This window comes from Sorex fumeus, unplaced genomic scaffold, assembly GCF_029834395.1.
Source record: "Sorex fumeus unplaced genomic scaffold, SorFum_2.1 ptg000007l, whole genome shotgun sequence".
Classification (NCBI taxonomy): domain Eukaryota; kingdom Metazoa; phylum Chordata; class Mammalia; order Eulipotyphla; family Soricidae; genus Sorex; species Sorex fumeus.
Window position 1 is genome coordinate 28,128,558 of NW_026606064.1, and position 16,629 is coordinate 28,145,186.

The 16,629-nt window shown below is 40.4% G+C and overlaps 1 protein-coding gene across 4 annotated transcripts in view; it reads left to right on the forward strand.

The window, feature by feature from the left end:
* The first annotated feature begins 555 nt into the window (after window positions 1-555).
* The window catches only part of BDNF (brain derived neurotrophic factor), a 58,691-nt gene continuing 42,617 nt past the window's right edge, over window positions 556-16,629 (forward strand). Inside the window, exon 1 of one of the 4 annotated variants that reach the window (XM_056136324.1) lies at window positions 556-680. Coding sequence is in view for 1 of the 4 variants with exons in the window: in XM_056136291.1 (XP_055992266.1) it covers window positions 1,193-1,195 (3 nt within the window). In the remaining 3 variants the exon portion in view is untranslated. The other 3 variants (XM_056136291.1, XM_056136307.1, XM_056136315.1) reach the window with 3 other exon arrangements.

Genomic DNA, 16,629 nt, shown 5'->3' on the forward strand with positions numbered 1-16,629 from the left:
GCCCGGCCAGGCCGAGCTGCCTGCGCACCGGGGCGGTGAACGCACAAGCCGACCAGCGGCCTTAACCCCTGAGAGCACACGCAGTCGTAACTTCATTCAACTCCGCCGCCCCGAGAGCCGCTGGCACCGGCTCCGGTGGGCAACTAGTGGCTCGCCCGGGTGCCTCTCGCCGAGTCATCGGTCCCTAAGAGGGAAAGGGAAAGTTGCCCGGCTGATGCGCGCTTCGACGCAGGTTCCCAAGGACAAGTCACTCACCCAACCCCCGCTCCCTCCTTCCACCCCCCTCCCCCCGCCCTACACACACACCCCGAAGCCCACACCACCACCCCCCGCCCCCCGTGAGTGATCATCACTCACGACCTCATCAGCTGGAGACCCTTAGTCATGATGGCTAGGGGGAGGGGGAAGAACTTTTCGGAGAAGTTTCCTTTTTACCAAGGGAGTGACTGTGAGTTGGTCACGTAAACAGCACGGAGAGTCGTCGTCGTCGCCGCCCCCCCAACCCCCAAGCCGCCTCCCCCTACGCTTTTCTGGTATTATTATTAAAGCCGTAGCCTGCTGGCGCTGATAAGCAACAAGTTCCCCTACGGTCTTCCCGCCCTAGTCTGACAAGGCGAAGGGTTTCTTACCTGGCGAAAGGGAAATCTCCCGAGCCGAACTCAGCTTGGCCAGAGCCCCAGGTGTGACCTGATCAGTGGGACAAGGGAGAGGGGTGTAGACTGGGTTATTATTGTTATTTTTTTACAAGCGAACCCTGAAACTCCTCACTTTCCCGGGGAACTTTCGGTGCCAGGACCCAGGGACGGACGATTGCGAGGCAGCCCCCAGCCATCCCCCGCGCTGGAGCAGGGCAGTTGGGCAGCCAGTGGCAACCTCGCTCATTCATGAGAATCACGTAAGAACTCAAAGAGAAACGTGTTTCTCGGAGTGAGGGCGTTTGCGTAAATCTATAGGTTTTTCAACACCGATGCCAGTTGCTTTGTCTTCTGTAGTCGCCAAGGTGGTTGAGAGTTTAAGCTTGCGGATATTGCAAAGGGTTATTAGATTCATAAGTCACACCAAGTGGTGGGCGATCCACTGAGCAAAGCCGAACTTCTCACATGATGACTTCAAACAAGACACATTACCTTCCAGCATCTGTTGGGGAGACGGGATTTTAAGACACTTGAGTCTCCAGGACAGCACAGGCACAATGGTGAGTAGCAATAAACCCTGCATTATAATTGAAGAATCTTGACATGTTGCTTAACAACGGGCATATCACAGCTCTTCCCAGCACTTCACACGCCAAAGAACAGCAGCTACTCAGGCCAGGAGAATCGGGTTTTTCCATAGTGCAACTTTAATTGGAATCATTTGAGATTTAACACAGCAATGTGGCACTGCGTGGAACAAACTTAGAGCTGGATGGTGTGTGTGTGTGTGTGTGTGTGTGTGTTATATTGGTTGTTCAAAGCTAATGTTTCTCTCCCAGCCTCCTTGCATTCAATTCTTTGCCTCTATGTGTGTGGTGTATGAGCATATTCTATGATTTATATGTGGGCATGTAATTGACATTCGCAAGGGGGTTAATTTCCATCTTAAAACAATATGCTATTAGATTTGGGATTAGGGGGTGGAGAGGGGTAAGGATGGGGTAGCGATTACGAGTTTGGGTGCAGGGGGGGGTGGGGTTGGTGGGAGAGAAATAAGTCAGAAGTGCATATCAATGGGTAATGAAATGGGTAATCCTCTATACGGAAAAAAGGGTCTCATCAACATGTGATCAACTATTAACTAGATGATTTTGGCAAAGCCATCTGCACGTGACAAAGCATAAGGAAGTGGAAGAAATCGTCTAGAGCACTATCAAGTGTCACTTAATTAGAGGGAAAAAAATTTTTTTTCGCCTTTTTTCCCTTTCTGCGCCGGGTGTGTAATCAGGGCTAGCGGAGTCCATTCAGCACCTTGGACAGAGCCAACGGATTTGTCCGAGATAGTGGTACCCCAGGTAGCCGTCTTGGCCCCACAATAAAGCCAGCTCCGTGTCGCCCTTAAGAAGCGTCTTTTCTGAGGTTCGGCTCACACTGAGATCGGGGCTGGAGAGAGTCAGATTTTGGAGCGGAACGTTTGGAAAAGCGAGCCCCAGTTTGGTCCCCTCATTGAGCTCACTGAAGTTGGCTTCCTAGCGGTGTAGACTGGAATAGACTCTTGGCAAGCTCCGGGTTGGTATACTGGGTTAACTTTGGGAAATGCAAGTGTTTATCTACAGGATCTAGCCACCGGGGTGGTGTAAGCCGCAAAGAAGGTAAGCACCGGGGCGGGGACCCCCTGCATCCCTAATTCCTGAGCTATTTTGATGCTCGATCTACCGGAGAGAACGCTGTGGTGGAGAGAAGGAAGTAGAAGGAAAGCGTGAAAGGAGGGGTTGTTTCTTGGTATTTGCCCAGTTTGAATTGCCCTAGGTGAGAGCCTTGGGGTAAAGCGAGACGGGGGAGGGGGGAGTCGGAGGATGCTGTCTTCCTGCGGATATAAGGAGTTTAGTTAAGTTGAATCTGAAATGTCTGATTCAAATGTAAGATATCTTTTTCTCCCCTTCATCCTCCTCTTTTTCATTCTCTTTGCCGGTGTGTGTGAGTGTGTGTGTGTGTGTGTGTGCGTGTGTGTGTACAGTAGATTCATTACTAATTATGAAGCTTTTACTCAACATTCAATTTCCTAAATATTTCACTTTGTATCATTTGGAATCTGGCGGTGGAGGTGGTGTGCGGTGAGGAACCGGGAGGTGGAAGCTGGGGAGAGGGGTAGGAGGTAACGCTAAATTCCCAACACAAAAATGAATCAAGGTAATTTCAGCTCTTCTAGTGAGAAGGATTCATTCTCTCTGTCTCCCTCCCTCCCTTTCACCCCCTCCCTCCCTCCTTCCCGCCCCCCTCCTTCCACCCCGCCCCCTCCTCCTGCCTCCATCCCTCCCTCTTCTCTCTTCCCCTCGGTCGCCCTCGCGTCTCGCTGGATGTTTCTGCCTGGGTTTTTCTTTTCTTTCTTTCTTTCCTCCTTGCCCACGAGTTTCCAGCGCTGGCTCACTGTGCTCCCGCTTTCTCAAGGGAAGGGGAGCCTCCTAGATCGCGCTCTGCTTCCCGGCCGGGCCGGATGCCTCTTACTGAGCCCGGGTCCGAGTCAGTCGGGGTAACTAAAGAAAGGGGTGGGGGTGGGGGCGCTGCTTGGGAGGAGAAGGTCCACTCCGCGGGCCTGAGGAGGGGATGGGGGCGGGAGGGGAGTGCCTGGGCGGCCGGACGGACGGACGTGGCGGAAAGACCCGTAGCTCCGCGCGGCGGCCGGACCGAGTCGCCGGGCGGGCAGCTCAGCGCGCAGACCGCGCCGCCACCGCGAGGCTGCCCGGGGAGGCGCGGGGCGGCGGGCGGGCGGCCGGGTGGCCCAGGGGGCGGGGAGCTGGCGGAGCGCTGAGCCTCCCAGCCTTCCGTTCCACCTCCCCCGCCTCCGCCCCCGGGGGACCCCGAGCGGCCTGAGCGCGCGCGCGGCGCCGCGGGCCGCCTGCCTCTCCTGGGGGAGCCCCGCGCCCCTGCGTGGGGGGCCACCGTCCTCAGCCACTCTCCACCCACCCGCCTCCCCTTTGTTCCGGCCGCCGAGACCTGCCGGTTGGCAGCTGCCGCCTCGGGGCTGGGGCGTCCCGCGCGCCCCTCCTTTTCCCAGATCCGTCCGTCTCTAATGAAGGGGCCCCGGGGGGCTCGCGAGTGGGCTTAGGAGGCGCGCGCGGAAGGGAAAGCCGATTTCCGCAACTCCAGACCCGGGGGTGCGCGGGGAGGAGAGAAAGGGTCCCAACTCTGCCCAGGTGGAAAGGATGGAGGCGCCCGCAACACGAGGATATTGTGGCGAGGGGGAAGGCGAAGATAAAAAGCAGGCACTAGGATCAGATGACGGTGATAGGCTGCTCGGTGCACAAAGGGAGAGTAGGGCAGGGTTTACCGAGCAGGCTCGCAGCGAATGGGGCACAGATTGTTCCGAGATCCAGTCGTTTTCTCAGTCAGATCTACGCGAGGGGAGGAGAGGGGAGGGGCGGGGAGGGGAGCGAGGCGGGAGCGGCTGGGCTTGGGGGCGGGGGGATTTCTGATCAGTCTGATGCAATTCCAAGCGTGCTGCAAAGGAACTCCAAGGAGTCCGCATCACCATCGCCACCCACCCTTCCCAGATGGTGCTGTTTTAAATACGGATCTGCAGGGCTGAACGCAGAACTAGGAGATTTATTGCAAAATCCCAAGAAGGGGGAGAACGGGGAATGGAGGGGCAGAATTTAAAGGTGCAACGTTTGCTTTTCCCCAATCAAGTGGCAACCAACCGGTCGGATTTTTTTTTTTTTTCCTTCTGCCTGCCTGTCTCTGGATTCTAATTCACCAAGGAAGAGGTGTAAATATTGTGACATTTTGAGGCGGCTTGAGAGATGAAAAAAAAATCATCTGTCACTCTAAATTGCAGAGTTTCCTTCTCTCGGCGAGATGCCTTACTTGCGAATACTCGCTGCTGCCTAATACAGTTGCTAGGGCTTCAAATGAATGCATCGTTAAGGGAATATTATCCTTTTAGTCGACTTGCCAATTTATCTGACAGTCGAACCGAGAAAATTGTAGACTTGGGGTCCCAGGGAGACTGGAAGAGAAAATGCCTGACAGTGTAATTCTTGTAATCTCAAAATCTTTAACAACTTGAAATAAACCTTAAAAACGTCACCACACGCGCGCGGGCACGCGCGCGCGCGCACACAAACACACACACACACACACACACAACACACACACACACACACCCTTGACTTATGAGATGAAATGGTTTCGCCTAATGTGTCAGGGAAATGAATGTCACTTTAAGAATGGTGCACCTGGTATTCACTGTTTATGTGTATTTACATAGAACTGCTTTGGGTGAAGGCAACATTTTTCAGTTGTCCTATTTCTAATCAGACCTCAGATTAGAAGATAATAAAGGGGAGAAAAGAAGCACAGGGAATGGAGGGGGTAATTTTATCTTCTAAAATTTAGCAGTAACCTAGCCTACTTTTTCACTCTCTGGCATTGAATATTAATATTTCTGTGCGTGAGATTTTAGCTTGGTTGAGCTCCCCCAATGGAATATATCAGTATTGATTCAGATGAAAATATATTCATCCTGCCTGTAGCTTTTTCAGTGTCATTGATAGTAAGACCTACAACACAGCAATTTTTGGAGGATAGAAGAGAGTGAAAGAGCTTTGCAAATTGGCAGGCAGACACTCCATAATGGGAAGGTTCCTCTTAACATTCTCTTTGCACACAGCATTTCATTTGAGGGAAACAAACTACTAGTTATTTTGACTATCAGCTTAAAGCAGTGGATGGCAATTCTTTTTCAAACGCAAGTGATTTGTTAGCTTATAATATATTATTTATTAATTGCCTGTCAGTGTATATCAGGAATAAGATTTTTTTTAAAGATCTAAAGTGAAGAGATACCGGCTTCTTCATTTGCCAGGCCTTTCCCCCATCAGGTTTCTAATCTGAATTCTTAATAAAAAGAGAAGCTAGTGAATTTAGGTTCTTTCCTTTTCCTGGCCTGTCCTCTAGGGGAAGCTTTAGTAAGAAACAACATTCTAAAATCAGACAATGTGAGGATCACAAAAAAAAAAAAAAAAGATGATTTCCTACAAATTCAGTGAACGGAAATGAGGGGAAATTAACATTACGACATAATTTACAAAAGATTTTCACTTTTAATTCTGTCATTTATAACCCAGGCTCCAATTTAATCAAATAACACTCATTTCATCAATGCTTACAATGTTTCAGTGAAAATAGTTGTCTACCTAAACACACTTTTTGTTAAATATACTTCTGCCAAAGGCCAATAAAACTAATCCTTGCTTTCAGTTGAGACAAACTATCCTAATCATTTAAATAAATCTAATGAATATGAACTGATATCATCTAATCCTAAGATTCTGCTTAAAACCAAATGTGTTCTGTAAAGTACTGCCTTGCCAGAAAAATATCTATTTTTGTAGTTTTCTTTTCATTCTATGGATAATTTAATGAGTTGCCTATTTTAATTTTACAACTGCTACCTCAGAAGTATCTCAAATTATCTTTCTCTGGTTAATGTCTTTCTCTGCTGATCTCCTTCTGTGTGTGGGTGTGTGTGTGTGTGTGTGTGTGTGTGTGTGTGTGTGTGTGTGTGTTCATTTCTGTTTTCTAGTGAATTTAACCAGCAGTAAGTCTAAGTTTACAGGGAATGCTCTACATAAAGAACAGCACATGATTCTTGATAATAAAAATAAGCATTATATTTACTGAGAGCTTACAATTATTCAATGCTGTGGAAAGGGCTTATGGCATATTTTGAAGGGAAGACTGAATTCTTATAATGCTGCAAAGAGTTTTTTTCTCACTTTGTGACTTAATAATAAGATATTTTAATATAAAATCTTTCCTAATAAAAAAAATCATCTACAAATACTTAACAAGTCCTACAGGCCTAATGAAGTTTTAACTTGCCTTTGACCTTTTCCTAAGCCATTTTTTTACTGTCCCATAGCTGGAGGCTAAAAGAAGGCAGAATCTTCTGGAACCTGACATACCATCTAAAGCAGTCACGAATTTAAAAAAAAAATCAGTATAGGAAGAGCCAAAGCCAAGAATCACTTTACTTTTACTTGTGAGTCATAGAATCTGAGGGCTGGGAAGGTTCTTAGAGGTCACTTAGCCCAACCCATAACTGATGCATGAATTCATGCTGGCTTGTTTTTTTTTTTCCTAACCCTCTGGAATTTTATCCAAATCTTAGATGTCTGGGATCTTTCTTATCTTAGTCGATATTCTGAGACGAATGAATGGGGATCATAAGCTCTATTAATCATTTTTTACATTGTTTAAGAGGTGTGCTTTCTATAGAGAATCTAATATGCATAATTTCATTCTATAATGTTTAAAAGTCAAGCCTATCACCACCTGCCAGGAATTGTGTAAGGTTTGGAAATCCAGCAAGGAGCAAGACTGAAAGGTACCTATTTCGATAGAATTGACAACCCAAAGATGAGTGTTGGTTTGACTAAACATACACCTTTTAGTTGGGTCCATTTATTTGCTCTTTTTCCTAGATGGGCACAGATTCTTGGATTTTTACCTTTTTCAAAAGAATACAATGAGCCAAGTTAAAAGTCTGAAATGGGCTTATATCCCAACTGGATACAAGCCACTGGAAAACACTATTTTAGTCCCTCCTATTTCTTTTCCTTACATATAAAACAAGAGTATACTCATAACACACTAAATTCCATTTTCACTCCAAACCTGAGTACGATGATGGATAACTCTTGGTGGAAAGTAGGGCCTAAGGTCACCAAAATTTTAGATGATTTATAATTTGGAGTTCTACAATTTTTTAACTTGCCAGTTAAGAAGTACATTATGAAAAATATAAGGAAATTACTTGAACCCCACAAAAATGAATATAGGTGTTAAGTGTAATGCTCTCTAAGAAATTATGACTTGGAAAGTTTTAATCTGAGCAATGATCTCAAACTTTGTAATCTGTCTAAAGGGATGGGATGATAAGAGGACTATCAATTCAAATGCTTATTCTTTTTTGTAAAAGCAGAAATAATCATTTTTCAGGTAATTTCCTTTTAAAATCAAATATAACACATCCTGAATTATATGAGCTTCATGAATAATGCATCATATACACATGATTATAGATAATTAGATGGACCAAGTAGGAGAAACATGAAAGGGAACTGGTAGCCCAAGGATTGCAGAAGGTGTGTGGGCATTTTGACATCCAGGAAATGCTATAGATCTGTCCTTAGCTAACTCAGCCTGGTGGAGATAATTAAGAAAAAATGTGGGTGTAGAAAGGCTGCAAGCCATTCCCTGGGATTGGCTAGATTGCTGCAGTAGTTCAAAAACAATTGGCACAGCCACCCACACTGGACATGATTGCCCTTTGATGAGGCAGCTATTGACTTTTATAAAGATGCCATATTTAAAATAACTTCTGATGTACTAGGGATGACAGACATCATTCTTGAATTCTATTTTAGACAAATGGAAAAATATATTCCAAAGTATTAATTTAAAAATAAAAAGCTTTAATGTCTAGTTTCTAAAAGCCAGCAGCTTAGCAACACGTGACCTACAAGTTTAGTTTAGAGTTAGAGGAAATGGGAGGCCCAGATGTGACATTTTGACAAGTCATGCGAATATTCTGGACCACCATGGGAGGTAGAAAATATTTTGTTAATGTTTTTAACCTTTTAGCGAATGTTAAATATGCTCTAAAACACCTTCACAACCAGGTGAGGAAATTTCTATCAATTGCCCTGCACAACAGCAGAAAATAATCTGAGTTTAGTGTGTCCATAGTTCATGTTACAATGTTATGGAATCTAAAAACTCCTTAATACATCATATCTCATATTCCCAGGACATGTTGAAATTGGTTTATCATATCTCCATCTTCATATATTATCAACCACCTAATATCATTAGGTAATAGTACAACTGTAGGAAGATATACCGATTGGATGATTGTAGAAAGACTCCAGAAGCGTCTAAAGCATTTGTTAATGGATAGTATGGATGAGATAGATCTGAGAGAGGGTTAGGGGTGGGGAGATGTAACTAATGAAGAAATAAAAAAGAAAGTAAAATAAAGTTATATAGGTACTCCTGAATCCCTTGTTTTTTCCGCATTCCTAAAGGCCATTTACCCATTAAGACTTATCTTCTTTCCTTACTCATTATTGTTTTAGTTACCTTGGTAAGAAGAAATAATTTCTTCTGCTTTTACCTTCCACCTCTACTAAGAGGTTCTCTCTCACCAACAAAGTCCATAATCAAGTCTTAAGAATGGCCTTATGGGGGCTGGAGCGATACCACAGCAGGTAGGGCATTTGCCTTGCACGCGGCCGACCCGGTTCGATTCCCAGCATCCCATATGGTCCTCTGAGCACTGCCAGGAGTAATTCCTGAGTGCATGAGCCAGAAGTAACTCCTGTTCAAAGCCAGGTGTGACCCAAAAAGGAAAAAAAACAATGGCCTTAATATTATTTCTCTTTGAATCAATATTGGCTTTGTAACTACTCTATTGGCAGACTACCCTACATAAAACTTTTTCAGAATAATCTCTCTAAATGAATAAAACAAATGAATGAGATTACGAAGAAAATCAATGATATTTAAATCGGTTATAAAATATCAAAATTAGTTGTTTTAAGACAATTGACATGATATAAAGTTGTCTGTGATTTCTATTTGTGATGAAGTTCGCAAATACCATTGTGTAGCATTTCCAAAACATATTTGAAATAGAACACTTGGTGGAGTGAGGGATAGGAGAAGGTATGTTTGTATACTTTTTATATAAATCATAAATTCAAAAATGTTCATTTTCTTGCTAGCCATCTTTAAATATTAACCATTGAATTTTCCTTCCTAACAAAAGGAAACTCACATTTGCCAAAAATTTTTAAAATTCACTTTTGCCAACAGACGAGCTGCAACATAGAGAAGAAACACCAGAAGAGATAGCTAAGATGTAGTAGATATGTTGTACAGATCAAACTTACTATTACTCTAAAACTTATCCTTAGCACTACCAACAATATCCAGAAATCACCAGAAATCATTGAAGAAGAGAAAAACTTCACACTTTGATCATTGATTGTCTCAGAAATCTTGTGTTACTCCATTAACCTCAACAGAGTATTAAGACTTCATTTTTATCTTAACTCTACTATGAAAAAGTATATGAAAATTATGATGGAATGGGATAACACCTATTTTACATTTTTGGTGTTTCAAGTTTTGCTTTGCATTTAGCATATATACAAATATTTGTGTGTGTATGTATATATGTATATATATATATATTAAAGCTACCCGTGGCATATTCAATATGCCAAACACAGTAACAACGAGTCTCATGATGGAGACATTACTGGTCCCGCTCGAGCAAATCGATGAACAACAGGAGGACAGTGCTTCAGTGTAGTGCTATATATATATCTACTCTCTATATGTATATATATTTATGTATTCTTTAACACTCAAAGAAGTTCGTGGAGATAGATGATATTATAATTTTATAAACAGGGAAACTGGAGCTCAGAGATTTTAAATAACTTGTTCAATATCATATAATGAATTTTTTAGTGGAGAAACTATAATTTAAACTTTCTGATTCCAAATTCCATTATAAAATCCTGCCTCCCTAGCTAATAGCTACCATAGTTTCCCATTTTCAGGTTTGAACACATGTCTTGTTAAGGAGATTTTCATCGTGACCTTTGCGATAACTGGGAATCTCAAACTTAGTGGCCATAAGTTTCCAATTTAGTATTATATCAAATATTTACTAATCAAAAACTCTCAACTAGTAGTCACCTATGTTTTATGAAGCTGTTTTCACAATCACAAAATGGAGAATGCCTATATTTAAGGGGTGGAAGACTACATAAGTTAATAATTAAATCTAATTTTTTGAGCTCACTATAGTAAGCTCTACTATTCTGTAATTAGTTGAATCCAAACAACAGTTTTTTGGGGTTTTGTTTTGTTTTGTTTTGTTTTGGGGCCACACCCAGTTGTTTTCAGGACTGACTCCTGGGTGGGGTGCAGGGGACCATACGGGGTGCCAGAGATTGAACCTTGGTCAGCTAGTGTCTAATGCTCTGTACTGTCACTCAGGCCCACAACAGTCTTTTAGGCCAAGATTTCTACTTAGAATATTTTTATTAAAGGAAACTAAGGACTCAGTTATTCAGTCTCCTAAATCAGCAGAGACAGTAAATGATAAAATTGAACTCAAACAAAATTCTAATTCCAAGACCTTTCTTTTAATGAATAAAGCTAAGTATCTATACTGATAATGTCTATTCAGTTACAGCAGTTATTATTATAATTGTTGTCATGTTCAAAGCTATTTGTCCAAAAAGAGATAGATAGTCACTGAAGAGAAGGATTAGTATCTGGCACTTTTCACCTGCATGTTCTTCCTTCCACTTTAGTTTATTAACCCAGTGGAAAATGTCGAACTTCTTTCTTAACTTGTTTAGGGCAGTTCCGAGTTAGTTGACTTCTGAGAGTTATTGAGTAAGAAAAGTTATAAATTGTTTAGGTTAGGATTTAGAGTGTTTAGAAGCCATTTCATAAATTTGCTTTTTTCAAACTCTTACTGGCTATAGCACTGCAGATCCTGTGATGAGGAATGCCCTCTCCAAAAACACAGTGGATGAAAAACCTCCAAAGCTAACATATTGTTTACAGAGAGGGAGAAGAGGATGGACAAGCACAGTTCTGAACGTAATTGCAAGGCTTATAGTCCCTGTTGGGGACTAAAATGTTTATTGGCTTTCCTTGTGCAATTCAATGTTCTTATTCCAAAGACTCCACTCTAAACTTGGAACTTCTCTGGAAATAGCATCTCATTTGGAAGAGTGCCAAGAATCGGTGTCTGGGTCCTTTGTGTCTATGCACCAACTCAGAATTCACAATACAAACTCTAGACTTAAAGTGGGAGATAGTCTGGATAAGGAAGTAATACTTTATTACTTGTGTATGTTCATGATACATTGGATTTAACATCCTCCTAGAAAGCAACTCCTAGAAAGATGCAATTTTAAAGGTGAGGTTATATGCATGAAACCCTGTGTTTGCTCCCTGGTCCTGCAGAATAAATGAATAATCAAAGGGGGGTTGATAACATACCAGCAAGTCTTACTAGCACAAGTCAGAGGTCTGCAAAGTGGACAAAATCATGTAAGGAATCAAAATGTGAAGGCCTGTGGGGGAGAACTTGTCCCATTTCTATTGTTTTTTGCTGGGGAGGATCATCTAAATTTAGGGTATATTTGATATATCCTGAGCTCAGAAATAAGCTGAGAAGAAATGGTTACACTTAAGGACATTTTGGTGTGTAAAAAGTCAACTCATTTTTAAGTTTGGTTATTATAGTTTGAATTTCATTATTTCTGTTTTGCTAGTTCTGTGGCTCAAATATATACTTAAACAATCCCTCTACACTGTGTCTGGGGCATTGGAACCTGCTACTGTTACTTTCTGTCTGCCTCTTCTTACTCTTCCCCTTCAGTTTCTTTTCTTCCCTATCCTCAGTTCCATAGTCCAGGTTCCTGAGTAATAAAAATGTGCTTGTCAAAGAGGCAGACTGGGAGTTGGAAGGGAACCGGTAGAAGGAAGTTGATACTAATGATGGGATAAGTGTTTAGAGATTGTATATCTGAAACTCAACTATGAATAACTTTGTACATCACAGTGCCTTAATAGAAAAATTTTAAAAAGTCTACCCATATAAAAGATAACTATATAATATAAAAAATATAGAAGAGTATGAATTCTCCTTGGCACAAGACTCTAACTTTAGGAGAAATAATAAAATATATTACAGTTTAATTTATAAATGATCTACAGTTCCTGAAAGGATTACACATTCAGATTAAAAAAAAAACCAGTATCATAAAGATGATCTAGTTCACTGGTTACTCTAACGTACTGAAATCTCCTGAATCATTTCTTGTTTGTGAGCTCAGGTCTGAATGTGCTGCCAGGCTTCATAACCACAGCTTAGAGCCTCCTGCTCTCATTTTATTGATCAGGCAACTGGGGCACACAGTAGTGAAGGTCTCTCAAGTGTTCAAGAAATGTTTCTATGCAACTTGTGCTGGTGGGAATGAGTTTGGGCTAATGAAGTTTTTTGCCTATAGAGAATGGCTAAAGTGTCCTAGACCTTAAACTAGGACTGAGATTCTCTTCACTACTGTCCGGGACTTAAAGTCATATCATATGACAATGATATTTCTTTTCTCTGAGAGTAAGAACATAAGAAAACAATGAATGGTTTACACAAGTTTTAATTAACCTTGATTTTCAAAATAAAGTCTTACACTTACTAATTACTATAGTTTAAATAAATATGACTTACTAGTTTCTATAAAAATTAATGTCAATATAACATACTATTAAACAATATTCATTTCAAAATGGTACGAGAAAATTTATTATACTTTAAACGTCATAAAAATTCCATAGTGTTATCAGATAAAACGAATCAAAATTTCTAGTTTTCATTGGTTCCTATGTTGTTATTATTATTATTATTATTATTATTATTTTGCTTTTGGGGTCAAACTCAGGGATGCACAGGGTTTACTCCTGGCTCTGCACTCAGGAATTACTCCTGGCAGTGCTCAGGGGACCATATGGGATGCTGGGAATCAAACCTGAGTCAGCTGGGTGCAAGACAAATGCCCTACTCACCATGCTATCATGCCAGCCCAAATTTCTATGTTATCCTTGTGTTTTCAGTAACTTCTATTTCTAGATTCTTATCTGAGACTTGGCAGCAGTTCATTTGATTTTCAGTGGAAAAACTGTTGCTTCTTCTCCGCACATACTAGGAAAACAAAAATTTTGTTTATTTGTTTTCATTAGGACTATCAGGAAATAAGGAGATAATGCTAAAAATTAATTATATTTATTAAAACATCAAGTAAAAGCTGGAAATATTAGCTAATTTAAACTTTGTATTTTTTAACTCACATCACCTTCTAAAGAAATACTCTTAATACTATTTCTTTGTTTTTCATGACATTCATACATATAGTTCCTTTTTTGTCATTAATGTCTGTTATTTCTATTCTAAAGTTGCACTTGTACAAGCATCTGTCAGTTATTTGAGTAAGTTAGATACTTTATACATTCTTCTTAAGGATAGAGGAGAAATTTGTATAAATAAATGATCCAAATTGCCAAGAATAGTAAAAAGTAATGTTTTTTTAAGTGTTGTAAAGTGATTAAGATTTAAGCAAATAATCAATAATGTGTCAAAATGCTACATGTTTTTTAGATAAATTGGTGTCATGTAGGTTAGTATGTATGATTTTTCTTTGTCGAGCTCAATTTATTTTTACTCACTTTACACTAATTAGTTTTTGTGTGCAGATAGAATTTAAAATGATGGAAATTTGGCTTGCAAAGTAGTTCTAAGATGATTATATTCACAATCTGGTTGTAATGCTATAAGAATATGTTTATTATATGAGAATAGCAATTCAAGTGGCATTCAGGATAGACATAAAGCAATGAACAATGCAAGTTAATCAGTTGTTTATCCTGGAAAAAAAATTTAAGGCCATAATCTGCAATAGAATTGGTTCATTCTTTTGAAGGCCTCTAGAAAACATACCTATGGAATAAAAAGATCCTCAGTACTAACATTGTACTCAAGTGAGGAGGTATGGAATTTTGTAATAATTTTGCAAAATTAAGTGTGTGGTCTTCATTTTTCAAAATCATCATGGAAACCTGTCTTGAGGAAAGCTGAATTTGCACCCAAGAATACTGATTTGCATCAAAAAATCAACATATTATTTCCAAATTGGTTATCTAACTATATACCCCATCCACTCCTTATACATCACCCTCTTTCCCATTGTCCAAGCAGAGAAAAAAAAAAATCAGTTTAGTGAGTCTAGGTCTAGTGTATAGCAACATTTGTGGGGGTGGGGCGTGGGGGCTGTTGGAGAAAGGGAATCTTGGAATTTATATGCAAGACTCTTCTTTCCCATTCATTCCCAGTTCTACCTATCTCTCTGTCCTCCACCTTTATTGAACATTACATTGTCCTTTATATCTGTATCATCGTCCTTTATTTGGTCCATCTAGATCTACCAGTGCTTGTTGCTCTACTCTGGTAGACTGAGGCTTCAGAAATATCTACATACAGCAAATAGTCTTGCTAGTCTTCTGGTCAGTGTTGTTTAACAGTTTTTCAAAAAGATATGATGAAGGGTAAGTAAAAATTCTTTCCTACATTTTAGGTTTCTTCTTAGAGTACTAATTTTATTTTGTGCCTGGCCTACTTTCTTCTAGGAACTATTAAACTGATCCCATTAATTCAATTGCAGTTACCATTGAATTTCTTTCTCACTTTCTCTCTCTTTCTCTCTCTCTCTCTCTCTCTCTCTCTCTCTCTCTCTCTCTCTCTCTCTCTCTCTCCCCCTTCCCTCCCTTCCTTCTTCCTTCCTTTCTATCTCTTCTTTCTTTCTTTTGTCAGGAATTGAACTCAGGACCTTGTGCATGCTAGTACATGCTCTATGATTTATGCTATCTCTCTGGCCCTCTAATTTTAGATTTTGTGTGTAGACAAAATCAAACATTTTAAAAAAATAAGTTCAATTTAAGAGAAAGTTCAAACTTCAAAAGATTTCATATATCTTACCTTTTTAAAAAATTACATAAAAAATGAGAAGTTGAAGTATGAAAGTGCTATCTCAGTTACAATTAATGATCTACAACTTAGTGTATTTAATGAATAAAAATCATCTGTTCATAAAACATTTTGTTGGAAGGAAAGAAAGTAAAAGAATGAATGTTCTGTTCAAAAGCAGTTTTTTTAAATGCCTCATCTGAAACTAAGATGTAGCTTTGACACGAAGGAACTCTTTTTATAAAATAGCCACTTCTGTCTCCAAGTCCCAAGGAAAGGATTTGTCAATCTGATTGAATCATCTCTAGTTTTTCCCGACAGCTGTGTTCAGATAATTCATGACTCCCATGTTTCCTGAGCCCTGGATAATTTCACACACATGTCTAGTTTGGGGCTCCACATTTTCAGAAGAATATGGAGACCTTGGAGGAGGTCCAGGCCAGACCAAGGGAAATGATTAATGGATTGGAAGTTGGAGTTTATGAAGAAAGGTTGTGAGATCTGATCTCTCACTATGAGAAAAGTCTGAGTGGTGACTAAATAACATAGGGAGGTTAGTAAGCAGCTGTTCTCCGTCTTCACTAAGGTTGGATGAATTGAAATAAGATGTATATTGCAATGAGAACACAAAGTATCAGAGTTGGAAACCCCAAGGACTAGAATTGCTGGATTCTTAGGAAGTTCTCAAAGAAAGAGGAGACAACTTCCCTGATCTGCAATGATAGTCCAGTGAGTTATGCAGAAGATGTGATAATCCCAAGGTCTATTCTAGATCTATAATTATGTAGGTTTACCTAATAACGTTAGGAAAAAAGTAATTCTGAACTATGCCTTTTTTTCTTGTCTAGAAATAAGAGGCAGGTCCTCCACCTGTTAAGTCCTTATTCATTTTTACCTTCTGTAGACATTTCTGTAAAACTGCTAACCAAGGCTAGGAAATGCATTGGTCAACCAGAATGCACCCTTTGTATGGTGCTCTTTCAACTTTGAGAGCAAGTTTCTACCCATCATTACTACCCTTGGTCACTAGGATTCTGATAATGGTCATTTTTTCCCCTGTATTTCTATTCTTTAGCAAGGAAAAAAATGAAACAAAACATAAATTCTAATCTTTAAGCAATTAACAAGTGACTCAATAGATTAAAAGACAAACTTATGGCCTAGAATGTTAGCAGATAATGGACTAAAATGTGTTTTTCCATCTGCCTCTATCATAGTTCATAAAACAGCGTCTGGCATAGGTTCTCAGTACATTCTTATCAACTGAATGAATGCATTTAACAATGATATGAAGATAAACTCAAAGTAAACTGAAGTTGAGAAAGTCAAGAGATTTTTATGTTTTCAGATAATTCTGTATGCTAGGGAAATCTAAACCCT